Source organism: Falco biarmicus, chromosome 7, assembly GCF_023638135.1.
Source record: "Falco biarmicus isolate bFalBia1 chromosome 7, bFalBia1.pri, whole genome shotgun sequence".
NCBI classification, from domain to species: Eukaryota; Metazoa; Chordata; class Aves; order Falconiformes; family Falconidae; genus Falco; species Falco biarmicus.
In genome coordinates this window covers 23,831,561-23,843,927 of record NC_079294.1, presented here as the reverse complement: position 1 = coordinate 23,843,927, position 12,367 = coordinate 23,831,561, and the positions used below count along the sequence as shown (strand labels likewise).

Below are 12,367 nucleotides of genomic sequence, written 5' to 3'. Positions count from 1 at the left end.
AACGGTGGTATTTTAATAACTTGGAAGTTCCTGGGTTGCTGTGATATTTTTTCTTCCTGTTCTTACATTGTGTGCTTTGTAGGTTAATGAAACCCGACGCATTCTGAGTTGTGGAGCATTGGACTGGCTCAACCTGGATGGAAGTTGCACCCATTCTCCTCACTACATCCTTCCGTCTCTTGACAAGTAAGTTTAAAACTAACAAACAAATTTTCATCTGGGATGATGTCTGAAACCAGGACTTGGTTCAGACAAAACTAACTTGTATATAGATTAGGTCCCATCGTGTTTTCAAGTGATCAGATAGAAGTGTACAAGAAAATGTTGGCCAACTGACTAATACAGTGTGTTACAATATCCAGACAACAAACCTGAAAAATTATTTACTGATGCACAATGAATATTGATGCACAATCAAGAAAACGCCTCAGATGAGACTGTCCGACAGCCTTAATTCAGTTTACTTGCACATCTGCATTATAGCAGTTTTGATTTATAAGCTAATCTGTAATTTTTACAATATTCTTACTTCAGTGCATAGAATGGATTTCTCTAGATACGATTTAGGCAAGGTAATTATTACCAGTTCGGTATCCCTGCTAATTTGTTGTGGAAATCAGAAGGCTGGTTTGTTCATAAGTTCCCTTCATTTCAAGCTGTCATTGAGCCCTTCATCTCGGAAAGCCGTTGTGATTCTCTCCTTTTTTAAAACTGAGCAGTAAATAAGGCATAGAATGCTTCTGAAATGTTGAAGAGCTACTCATACTCACAGTGTCTAGTGTATGCTTTTCATGGCAGAGCCTTTCTGAAAGGGAAAGGATTGGTGTGATTAAGACAGTGATTAATATGTATCAGAAAAATGAATTAAGATATCATATAACATATAATTTCATAACACTGGAAGAAGAACATCACAGATTTAAATGTAAATGGGTTTTTTCTCTCAGCATGGTACATTCAATTGATCTGTTAAAGGCAAGAAACAACCATCTTCTCATTCATATCTGTTGATAGTTCTGCTTCTTGCTAGATTGTTTTTGGTGTGGTAACATACTGGGAAACTTTTATCTCTTTCTAAAGGATGTTTTGGTTTTCATCTTGTTTTTAGGAGTATAAAATGTTATCTCTGTTTTGAAAATCTCTTCATACATCTAGTCAAGGGGCTTGCTTTCTACCTTGGATAGTGTGTTTCTCTGTGTTCTCTTTAATGTATCTAATCCTCATTTGCATTTCATTTGCTGCAGTGATACCTCTCTATACAAAATGGTATTTCATTTTATTTCTTTACTGAGGTACATTTTGAACATCACTGCTTTTATTTTCTTTGTAAAAATTTTAAAGAATTTTAAAACAAGGATTTGTGTCATGATCGCCAAAAGTAGATACTAAGTTGTTCTTTACATGATTATAAACATCAGAGGTGGAGCTTTTGTCACAGAAATTTGTTTGATTGTCCTAGAAAACATGCTGAAATTCCAAGGCATTGTGAACAGTTTAGCACAGAATTGCACTTGGTATTCCCCTTTTTAACCTGACAAAACTGCAAAACATTTCTGATTTCATTGTTTTCAGCCCATGTTTAGATAGCAGATTTGTTTGTGTTGATCATTTCTTTTAATCACTTGGATAGGACTATACATACAGCATTACTTAATATTACCCTTATACTTACCTAGAGTGTTTTAAGTGGCTACTTCAGTGAAAATGAAAAGCATTATGCTATTGCATTTCCATGATTTTTATGAATGTCCATCATCTTACAGGAATAAGCTAATAACTATGCCTAATATTAGTTATCTTTCACCCTACTTAATCCGGTGGTCTTTTTTTCCTCTTGAATAGATTTTGGGCAAAGGTAAACTGAATTGATCCACTCAGCCTTCCTTTACAGTAACCAGTAAGGCTGTGTTTCTGTCCAGACAAGTAGTTTTGCTCATGGAGGGAGTTATGATTGAGACATCTATCCTAAGATCTATAATATGAGAATAAACCAAGACATATTGGTCTCTCAAATGTCCAGCTTTTGTGAAGAAAAGTCATTGTCAAGTACTACAAGGTGTGTCTGAGGTACTTTGCAAACAGCAATACAGGACTAAGTGAATGACAGGGAGTGCTTGTTTGCTTATCAGCAGGAAGTTCACCTAGTGCAGGATCTTGTCTGTCAGAAAGAGATGCTTAGAGGAAAATATAAGAACAGGACAAACTGTGTCCGGGTGTCTCTGTGTGTTCATGTCTGTCCCTCTTTCTTCCCCCTCTCACTTGATAGATCTCACAAGAACTCATATTTCTTGATGTTCTCCCAGATGCTAACAGTCTGCATCTTGGAGTCTCCCTCTACTGAAAAATACACTAACCCCTCTGTGTGTAATAGACTTCAGTGGCATCTATTTTTGCCTTCTTTTTGAACATCTTTATGATTTGCTGTTTTTATTTTTACAGTCAAAAATGTAGAAACTGTAAAGAAAACAAATATTCTTCTGAACTAAGGTAAGAATATTGATATGTCTAAGGCATGCTGAACTTTTTGGCCCCTCTAGCTTTGTCTTGTGTGCTACACTGATTTCCTCCAGAAGAGATGCAAACTAGGCTTCAAGCTTTAATTTGATTTTATGATATTGAAACAAGAATCTGTACATGCAGCTGAGCTACAGGCAACCATGTTCATTCTTCATACTCAATCTTGTGCAAATGGCACCTTTTTCACATGTGTAATCTGACTAGAGTGGGGTTTATGCTGAAGATGCCACCAATTTACAATATGTAAGAAGCCTAAAATATGTTAAATTTTATGTCAGTAGTAGGCACTATGAATACTCTAGTACATTGAAAATTCCTTGGACAAATTATGTTCTCTTCTGGTGAGAAGAAAACAGCTTTATGGAAGTGTCCAAAAAAGAAGCCCTGGCACTGAACATGGTTCATTCATGCAAAGAAGCACAGCAGCTGCTCACAAAAATAATTCAGAAATTGTTGGTCATCCATGGGTTTAAGTACTTTTTAATCAAGAACTGACGGTACTTTGCTTTCTTCTGGATTTTTTATTTCATAACATATAAACATATATATCATGGTAATGATTACTTATAGTCTTATCTCTCGTGCTGTCAGTATGATGACTAATTTTTCTCATCTGCTTTTCATGGGTTGAATTACTGGTTCAGCCTCTAATTGTATGTTTAAATGTTTTGACAAATGAGAGGAAAAACAAATTTCTACCATTGCAACTAAATATTAAAACTTCAGGCATGAAACTTTCCTTGAAAAGGGGTGTGATCCATTGTACTCTTACTTGGCGGCTCGCTTATACACCCTATGCAGAAGAGCCCCAGCACTTCAAACTTCTGACGTTTGTTGTCAGCCAGCAAACATGCAAAAGGCTTGTGACTGGTGTTGGTTTTCATATGATAGCACCACCACAAATAAGTAGGTAATTAAGCTGTTGCTCCTGCCATTGCCTTTATACCATACTGCATATAAATATAAACATGATATTGTTCTCTTAGTTCCATTAGAGTCCAGTGATACAACACTGGACTCTAATAATTAAATTTAGCTGCTTTAATTATAATTATAATTATTAATTATAATAAAATAATTAATTTTAGCTGCTTGGAACATGTTTAAGCTCTCTTTCCTTAAAAATACCAACATTATTAAACTGAGAAAAGAAGTATCTTATAAGTATGTGCGAAATTCTACTGAACTGGAAGGGAAACAGCCCATAGATATGGCATCTGATGCTGGAGAACACAACACAATTATTATTCTAATGTGGTATAGTTAATGTGTTTAACTAATATTTATAAAAATAATACTGAGTTCTTCCTAACAGCTTTCATTTGAGAATTTCAAAGTGCTTTACAAATGCAAGTTAAAGAAATCTTTTGTATCTCTTAAAAGATCCCTCAAAATTTTATTTCACAAAGAAATGCAGTGTGGCAATTACAGCAACTCTACAACTTACAGCAGAATCACATATAATGCGTTAGCAGGGGAACTAACTGATTCTATATATGACTAGAATTGTAAGAGGAAAATCTGTAGTAGATTGTAGTTCCAGCTGAACTGGAATTTAGCAAGGCAGTGGTGACCTTTACTGGAGTGTGTGGCTACATCTTGCGCTTGTGACTCCTTGCCAAAAAGAGGTGTGTTTTAGAAGTGTATTTAAAGGGTTGCCTAAAGTAAGTTGTTGCCTTACTGTTGTTTTGGGAGCTTAGGCAAATAAAATAATGAGGGTTTGCATAGAAAGACTGAACACCTGCCCCCCCCCCCCCAAAAAAAAAAAAAAAAAAGCTCAGATGTGCTTTTCCTGTGAGCAAACCAGCTAATCAGAAATCCAAATGATACTTCTGATGGTAATTTCTCTGAAGGGCATCACTCTCTGTATACATTTCCAGAGGTCCCTTATTTCTAAAGGTTTCTGATTCTGCTGGCTGTTTTGACTGATTTTTGGTTGTGTCCCCCAGCTTTTGCTTTGAATCGTGCAAGTGGCATTGCTTCAGGAGGCTGGAAAAGATGATAATACAAGGTCTTTGTATCTCCCTCATCGCTCTTCCCTTTGCTTTAGGGAGGAGAAGGGAGAGGTTTGGGCCTCTGTGCTAGGCAGGAGCGGATGTATGATCCTGTGCAGCTGCGTGGTGCCTGCTGCTGTGTGATGCTGTGAGGCCCTGTGAGAAGGGCCCTGGAGTGGACATGGGTGGAGGGGGAGGGTGAAGTGGGGGTGGATGTATATCAGTGGATAGGCTTGTAACCTTGTCTTGTGATTGCTTTCAGTGCTGGGATTTGCAAGGGTGTAAAAATGCCTTGCCAACATCTTTTTTTTCTGCTTTATTATTAACTCTTCTTTCCCTGGAAAAAATAATCTGTGAAAGAAAAATGGGGCTTGAACACTAGGAAGACCGAAGAATGGGGATGCTAACTTGACTGATGTTTTCTTTGGGAAAACTGGCAAATTCCAGCTTTTAGCAACAGTGGTTATTTTCACTTGAGTTTCTGTCTGAGCCTTAAGATTTTGTTGCAGCCTCACCACAGAGCTATTGCTGCCATAGTTACTGAAAACTGCATTATGCTGTAGCAGCCGCCAGCGTCTGCATCAGCAGTAGAAGTGTTTGGGGAAGAGGGGAGGAGAATTGCACAATACAATCCTGGAGAGCTGACAACAGAACAGGCTGGAAAAAATGTGGCTTTACAGATGGTTCATTTAGCATGCGTCATGAAAACTTTGTTTTTCCATCTCATTTTTCTCTCCACAATCGGACAGCATCGGAATAATATGAAAATTTTCTCATTAATTTGTGATTACCTTTAATTTAAGGTTGGTGTCTTTCTGTTTTAATTTTATTTGCTGGTTTAAAATGTTTGCTTGGAGGAGGGGTAACTGTTGACACTTTTTGCTGCATTTAGTACACCTAAAAATCTGCATGCTTTTATGAAATCCTGTGCTGGGTTGCTTTTTTTTTTTTTTGCTTTTTTTTTTAATATGCTGTGTGCCAGAGTATGCTGGTCCCATGAAACCAAGATTTTATGTATGTCTTGATACCTGTGAAGTGAAGATGTTTGTCTTCTGTTTGTCCTGAGGTTATATTATTTCCTGCTAAAACTATACCACGTATAGATTGCTTGTGTAGGCAGGCAGCAATACAAGCCATGGCAGAAATTCATCTATGCTTGATTCCTGTTTCTCGTAGTATTCCTATATTTGCAGTATATCTAATTTGTTTTAGGTGAAAAGAATTTAGCCATTTTCTGTCATAGGTAGATGAGACCACTCAATTCTATGTTAACTGGATTGATATTTGCTTTTAGTTTAACCATTCAGAAATGTGATACACAAACTGATTGGTCTTTAAATTGTCTGTTAGGTGATTTAGCTATGAAGTGTGTGGAAATCTGTTATTTTCTTTCTGGGCCGTTGTCACCTCATTTGTTTGTTGTGTGATTTCCAGAAACCATCAAGAGTGTGCTGACATGACAAAGCATGTTCAAAGGTAGAAGGGGAGCATTCTTACTTCATGTTCTTGGTTTCAGCAGTTTCTGTGAGGGACAGATCTGTATCCCATACCAGCCAGTCATGTTGCTCTCACAGTCAGTAGTCTCACAGCCAGAGGAAAAACATCTTCTGGCATACCTGTATTATATAAGTGGGTATGGTGAATTTTCATTATCTTTTTGTTCCACTTAGACATCTTTTTATGAAATTGCTTCTTAAAGAGGGTTTTCTAATGTTCTGTCTCTGTATTCAGACCTGTCTTTACTGTCCTGCTTGGTTTTTGGTTTGAACTCTTAAAAATTAGAAGATGAAGAGAGTCACTGAAATAGTAGCAGAACTGCAATTTGTATATATACCTTCAGCAACAGTATTTTATTACAGAATCTGTAACTTTAGTGAGAATTGTACCAACCAGCTACATCACCAGAACAAAAGCAGTAATAATACTGTAGCGCTTATTGTGTGTGGGTTTTTTTCCAAGGTTTAAAGTATGGGTATGTCTCTGTACTATGCCTTTTTGGGGTGTAGTCATAGTATGGAGCTGTGATTAGTAACAGCAGTTTGGCCTGCATCGTATTCTGCTCTGTGTGCAAACACACGTGCCTGTTGGAAAGGATCTTACAGTTTTGTGGTAGTTCAGCAAAAAGCCATTACCACACACATGAGGGAATATGCTAATGCTGCTGAGAATAGCAAACAACATACTTCTGTGTGCGTTGTTTGCATTGCTTATTCTCTGATACTTTGGAGGGATGTGGGGTGCCGTTTCAGCACTGTTGGGAAGTATGGGAAGAGCTTGTGACCCTCTCTCAGCTGTAAACAGATGTTACCTAACCACCTCAGTGAGCATTGTGAGGTCTTTGGATTGAAATGCGACACTGAGTTGTTTTATATACTTAAATGTTCTGGGTTTCAATTTGTAATCAGTTTGAACTGTGATAGATTGATTTTATGAAAAGGATGGCTTAGAACTGAAAGTCATGGTTAGGAAGAATATGAGACATTTTGTAAGAGGAATTTTTTTTTAATCTTCTTCTAGTAAACAGTTGCAGAACAAGAATTCTATTGTTTTAATATCACACTCCCTTTTTCAGCCCTATTGGCAATGATTTACTCCATTTTTCTCAATCTCATACAGAATGGTGCTAATAGTGTTAAATGAATAGAAATCTGAGCATTGATACTTGACTTTCTGAGATTTGACAATGTTAACGGATCCTTGTCACTCCTTTTGGATAAATGTACTTTGCTTCTCTCACATATGTCTCACATTGACTTGCCCAAGGTCACAGAATTGTCCAATAACAAATTTAGACTGACGTTTTTCAACTTTCGTACCACCGTAGGAATCAGAGCTTTTATGTGTCTGTTAGGAAAACAGGTTAAAGACTACCCCATCAGCAGAGTACATGCAGAGACTTAACATTTACAATTGCTCTTAAGGTTTATTGGTTTTGACATACCAGCAAGAAGAGGCTTCAGCGGACATCAGGGCTGTTAGGTGCAGTGCATAGGCAGCCAGAGGCAGTCTGCGCTCTGAAGATCTTGCAGTCTAAGTACATGAAGGCACAGAGGTGACATAATTACTCCAAAATCAGAGAGGTTTTGTCTCAGATTAGTACTTTAATCTCCACATTATTTGGCTGCTCCATTACATTTCCCTTTGAAAATATGGAAGGTAATCTGGATGCCATATTCAGGGAAAGCCTCCCTCAGAGTTATCATTAAAACCACAGGAGCTTTTCCTAAACAAGATGCTTCAGTTTTAATACTATGTTTGAAAAGTGATTCTTCTTCAGTTGACCAATCTAGCTTTAACCTTCGAGTTTGTCCCTTAGTGGTTGGTGGCATTACAAATACCTGAACAGCTGGAGATTTGTGATGGCCATACGAGTGTTTCAGTGCTGCAGTCAAGTGTCAATTCAAACCTCTTTCAGCTGAATGAGAAATGAGGCATCCCACTCCTATTTCCTGGGGATCAGCTAAAGTGTATCCAAGAGGAAAAAATTACAAATCACAGATTGTTGGCATCTTTGTAGTCGAGCCAAGGACAAATGGATCTTGGAGTTGCCTATTCTCACAATTTGTTCCTGTGGGTCCCAAACAGACACAAACCATTCAGCAGATGACAGTAACAAAGTTTGTACTCTAAATATTTGCACTGTGCCAGACAACTGAACAGATGATGTTTCTTTTCAGTTGTTCTCACCAGCATTACATTTATGTAAACATTAAAAACAAACTGAATTCTGTTTTCCTCAGGTGAGCGAGAGTCACATTAAAATTGTAAATTATTGAGAATCTTAAGGCTTTTATGTAGTGAAGCTTTCCCACTGCTTAATAAAGTTGTAAAGGTATTCCAGAAGATTTGTAGACTTTGGCTGCTTGTTTCATCTATTTTGTCTGCTAATCTAGCACACAAAATCAAAGTAGTTGCTGTAGAAATGGTTGCTTTGAACACATACTTATAATTCTAAATAAAGATGTTAAAGTAATTCTTATGTATCAAAGGTCAAATGCTCTTTTCATATAGGTGACCTTGTGTTGCAAATGATTTTGCGAACAACATGATGTTTCCAAAGCATTTCCTTTGAAATTATATTTTTGTTTTCTTTTGATCTTCAGGGACTTTTTACAGTTTTGATACCTTTGCTCTTTAAAAATATAATAATAATAAAATATAATAATAATAAAAATATAATAAATACCTAATTATAATAAATAATTTAATAAGTTCCTGAGGTTTCATATAATAATGTGTTTAGAAACAAAACAACAGGCAAAGATCATATATCACCTTTATATACGATACAACTTCAACATCAAGAATTTCTCATGATAATGTGTGAACAGGTAGAATATATATTCCTTTTAGAAGGTTAAAGTATTTTGAATATTATCATGGATCATGCTAAGAATAGATACTATTTTGTTACTGTGTCTGTGTGTGCATGTAAAATTTTGGCACACAGTCAGGAGCCAAACATCTTGGAAGGGACTGCAAGGCAGTTTTTCACAGTTTATAGTCACTTTTCTGATCACAGTTCTGCTCCGGATACAGGCACAGTAACCTGCAGTTTTTCACAGTTTATAGTCACTTTTCTGATCACAGTTCTGCTCCGGATACAGGCACAGTAACCTAACAGAGTTGTTGCATCCAACAGAGAATTGCGTGATCAAGTTCTTTCCTTGGTACTGCCAGAGACCCAGTGTAACCTCAGCAATGCCTGTAACCCTTTCTAGCTTGGAGATTTTTGATCTGAAAACAGAGCAGAATGTTGTTTCTGTAAGGCACTGTGAAGTACTTAGATGACAAAAATCCTGTGTAGTGGTTGTAAAGTTTTGTAACACATAAAAATAGAACCATAGAATCATTTAGGTTGGAAAAGGCCTCGGAGATCACCAAGTCCAACCATTAACCCAGGACTGCCAAGTCCATCCCTAAACCATGACCCTAAGCACCACATCTATGCATTTTTTAAACACCTCCAGGAATGGTGATTCCACCACCTCCCTGGGCAGCCTGTTCCAATGCTTGGCCACCCTTTCAGTGAAGAAATATCCAATCTAAATATCCAATCTAAACCTCCCCTGGTGCAACTTGAGGCTGTTTCCGCTTGTCCTGTCACCAGTTATCTGGGAAAAGAGACCTGCCCCCACCTGCCCAGGCGCCAGCTGGGTGTAACTCCATCCACCACCACTCCTTGGGCCCGGCCGTCCAGCAGCTTTTAACCCAGCGCAGAGTGCACCCGCCCAAGCCGTGAGCAGCCAGTGCCTCCAGAGAAAGCTGTGGGAGATGGTGCCAAAGGCTTTACTAAGGTCCAGGCAGACAACACCCACAGCCTTTCCCTCATCCACTGGGCAGGTCATCTTGTCACAGAAGGAGATCAGGTTCATCAGGCAGGACCTGCCTTTCCTAAACCCACGCTGGCTGGGCCTGACCCCCTGGTTGTCCTGCATGTGCCGTGTGATGGTGCTCAAGATGATCTGCTCCATAACCTTCCCTGGCACCAAGGAATACCTCCTCCCCAGTTTTGTTTTTGGAAGATGTACAGCAAAATGAAAAGTGATAATATTTTTTAAATTCTTTTGGCTGTTATCTTTCTTGTGATGAAATTTTCTGCTGCACGATAAGAGCTTTTATGTTTCCTGGGATTTATGATACTCACAGGATTGTAGCCTGCTGTGACGTGCATGTACACAGCTATTTTACCATCATGAGGTTTTGTTACAATGCACCTTTGTTGAACAAAACATCTTCAATATTGTCTGTCTTTCTTTAGTAAGTTGACTTGTTTTATTAGAAATGTTTGGTATTTGTTTCTGGTTTAAATTCACTGTCAACATTTCTAACAGCAGAGAAATAGATGCTGTGCATGAAGAGTACAAGCAGAAACTAAGGGACCAGGAAGCTTTCCACAGAAAACAAATTCAGCGGCAGCAGCTCTATGTTGAGGATTTAAAGCAGCAGATCCTGAGAGGACAGATCAAAGCAGAGCAGGAACTTGAAAATGACCAAACACTAATCAACCAGCAGATCCAAGAAAGTGGGTACTTGCCTCTTCCCCTCTCTCACTTCCCTTCCATTGCTGCATTCTTTCATCATCTTGATGTTTTTGTCCTAGTTATGCTTTATATTACGGGTGAAACTTTTATTACAGCTTACTACTAGTTTTCTCTTATAATTGCCTTTTGCTTGAGAACAGTTATTAAGCTTTGATTAACAGGACTAAAGGGCCTCCTTTGCAGTGCACCAGCAGCACTGTTTAATTAGCTCTGCAGGTTCACTGCTGGGAGAGATGGCACCAGCATGCCATCTGTGGCCCTGAGCCTCTTGTCTCCCAAGCTGCTGCCCATCCAAGCTCCCCGCAGCTTTGCTCTGCACATACTTGTAGTGCAACTCTGCCATGTTGCAATGTAGACCAAAGCTACTGTTGTGTTTTAAGTTTTTCTTGTGATATACCGGTGCTTCATCCAATGAGTTGTTCTGGGAGACTGAAATTGAGATGACTGTGGTAACTCCTACCATAAGCTTTCAGGGGAAACTGCTCTAACAACAGGATGCGATAGGAACCAAGCAGCACTTCTAAGACAGTGACGTGTGTCAGCTAGGGTACTATCTTTACGCATTTCATTGATGATGTCACCTGTAACAATATAAACCGTTTTCATGTGCTTTCAATGATTTTCACTCATTAGGAAAAATGGAGCCATGACATAAGACAGCAGCTCAAACTGAGTTTTCTGTGGTTGCTATGTGAGTTTTAAACAATCAAAACAAATAAAGCGCACCTGAGAAGTAGGTGGGACACAAAGTTCAGAGCTAAAATCCCAGCCCCAGTTAAGGGAAAGAGAGTTTCACTGGCTTTTATATAGTCAATATTTTACACCACACACCCCTTTTATAGTGTGAAGAAAAATATATGAAGATATTCTGTCATAGAAACTAAAGTGTGACAAATTAATATTAAAAGTAAGATGCCAGTTTTGTTTACCTTATAGATGATTAATTAGTGGTGTTGCATTCTCCACTGCTGAATTTGTTTGAAACCAAAACTGGATTAAAGGAAGAGAGACATTCTTCTGTTCAAACAGGAGTTACTTCTAGGAAGTTCTACAGTGATATGCAAGAGTACTAAAGGCTAGATCAGTGATCATTTTGAAAGGCAAATAGCTATGTCAGAAAGTGGAGCCACAGTCTATTTGAGGAGGTATTTTTTAGTGCCAGTGGCTCCTGGCCCCAGAGGTACTTGCTTTGCATGCTGGCAGACATAATCAGCAAGTTGTCTTGGTGGGGTTGGGCTGCCCCTTAATGAGTTTATAGACTGATTTGGGAACGTTTTAAACCTTGAGATATTTTTGACTACTGAAATTGGGTGGTTATAGTGTTCTCTAGTTTGTCTTCTAATTAACGATTTGATCCAGGTTTCCTGATAAGCAAAATATGCCTATTACAGAGGCACTGCCCCCGCTTGGCAAAACCTGCTATTGGTTCCTGGAAGAAGAAAACTGAATTTTTTGAAACTTGTCAGACCCAAACTTATGCAGTTTGCTGTCTTGTAATTGTACCAGCCACAATGAATTGGTTAAGAGGAAATTGTGGGGATGGAATACAGAAGAAATGGACTTAGGATATCTAGATAATAGAGAGAACTAGGACAGTTCCCAAAAAATGTCTTTATTTCATGACTCTGTAGACTGATTCTCTGCTTCCATCTAGTTCTGCTGGTTTTGCTGTGTTCCCTTTACACTTAGCCAGGCAGGTAGTTCTGGCCAGCCAAATACAATTCTTCACTTGGCAGCCCACCAAAGTTCTTTTTATTTTCTGTGCCTTCTGTGCCTCTCAGCCCCTGACAGAGGCAAGTTTGTGAGCAGAGA

General features: G+C 38.5%; 1 protein-coding gene across 1 annotated transcript in view; it reads left to right on the top strand.

Moving 5' to 3' along the window:
• Positions 1 to 12,367, top strand: part of STARD9 (StAR related lipid transfer domain containing 9) — a 113,996-nt gene that overhangs the window by 75,896 nt on the left and 25,733 nt on the right. Inside the window, exons 20-22 of the mRNA XM_056345141.1 lie at positions 83 to 186; positions 2,440 to 2,487; positions 10,346 to 10,536. Coding sequence (XP_056201116.1) covers positions 83 to 186; positions 2,440 to 2,487; positions 10,346 to 10,536 — 343 coding nt within the window. The remainder of the gene's footprint in view (positions 1 to 82; positions 187 to 2,439; positions 2,488 to 10,345; positions 10,537 to 12,367) is intronic.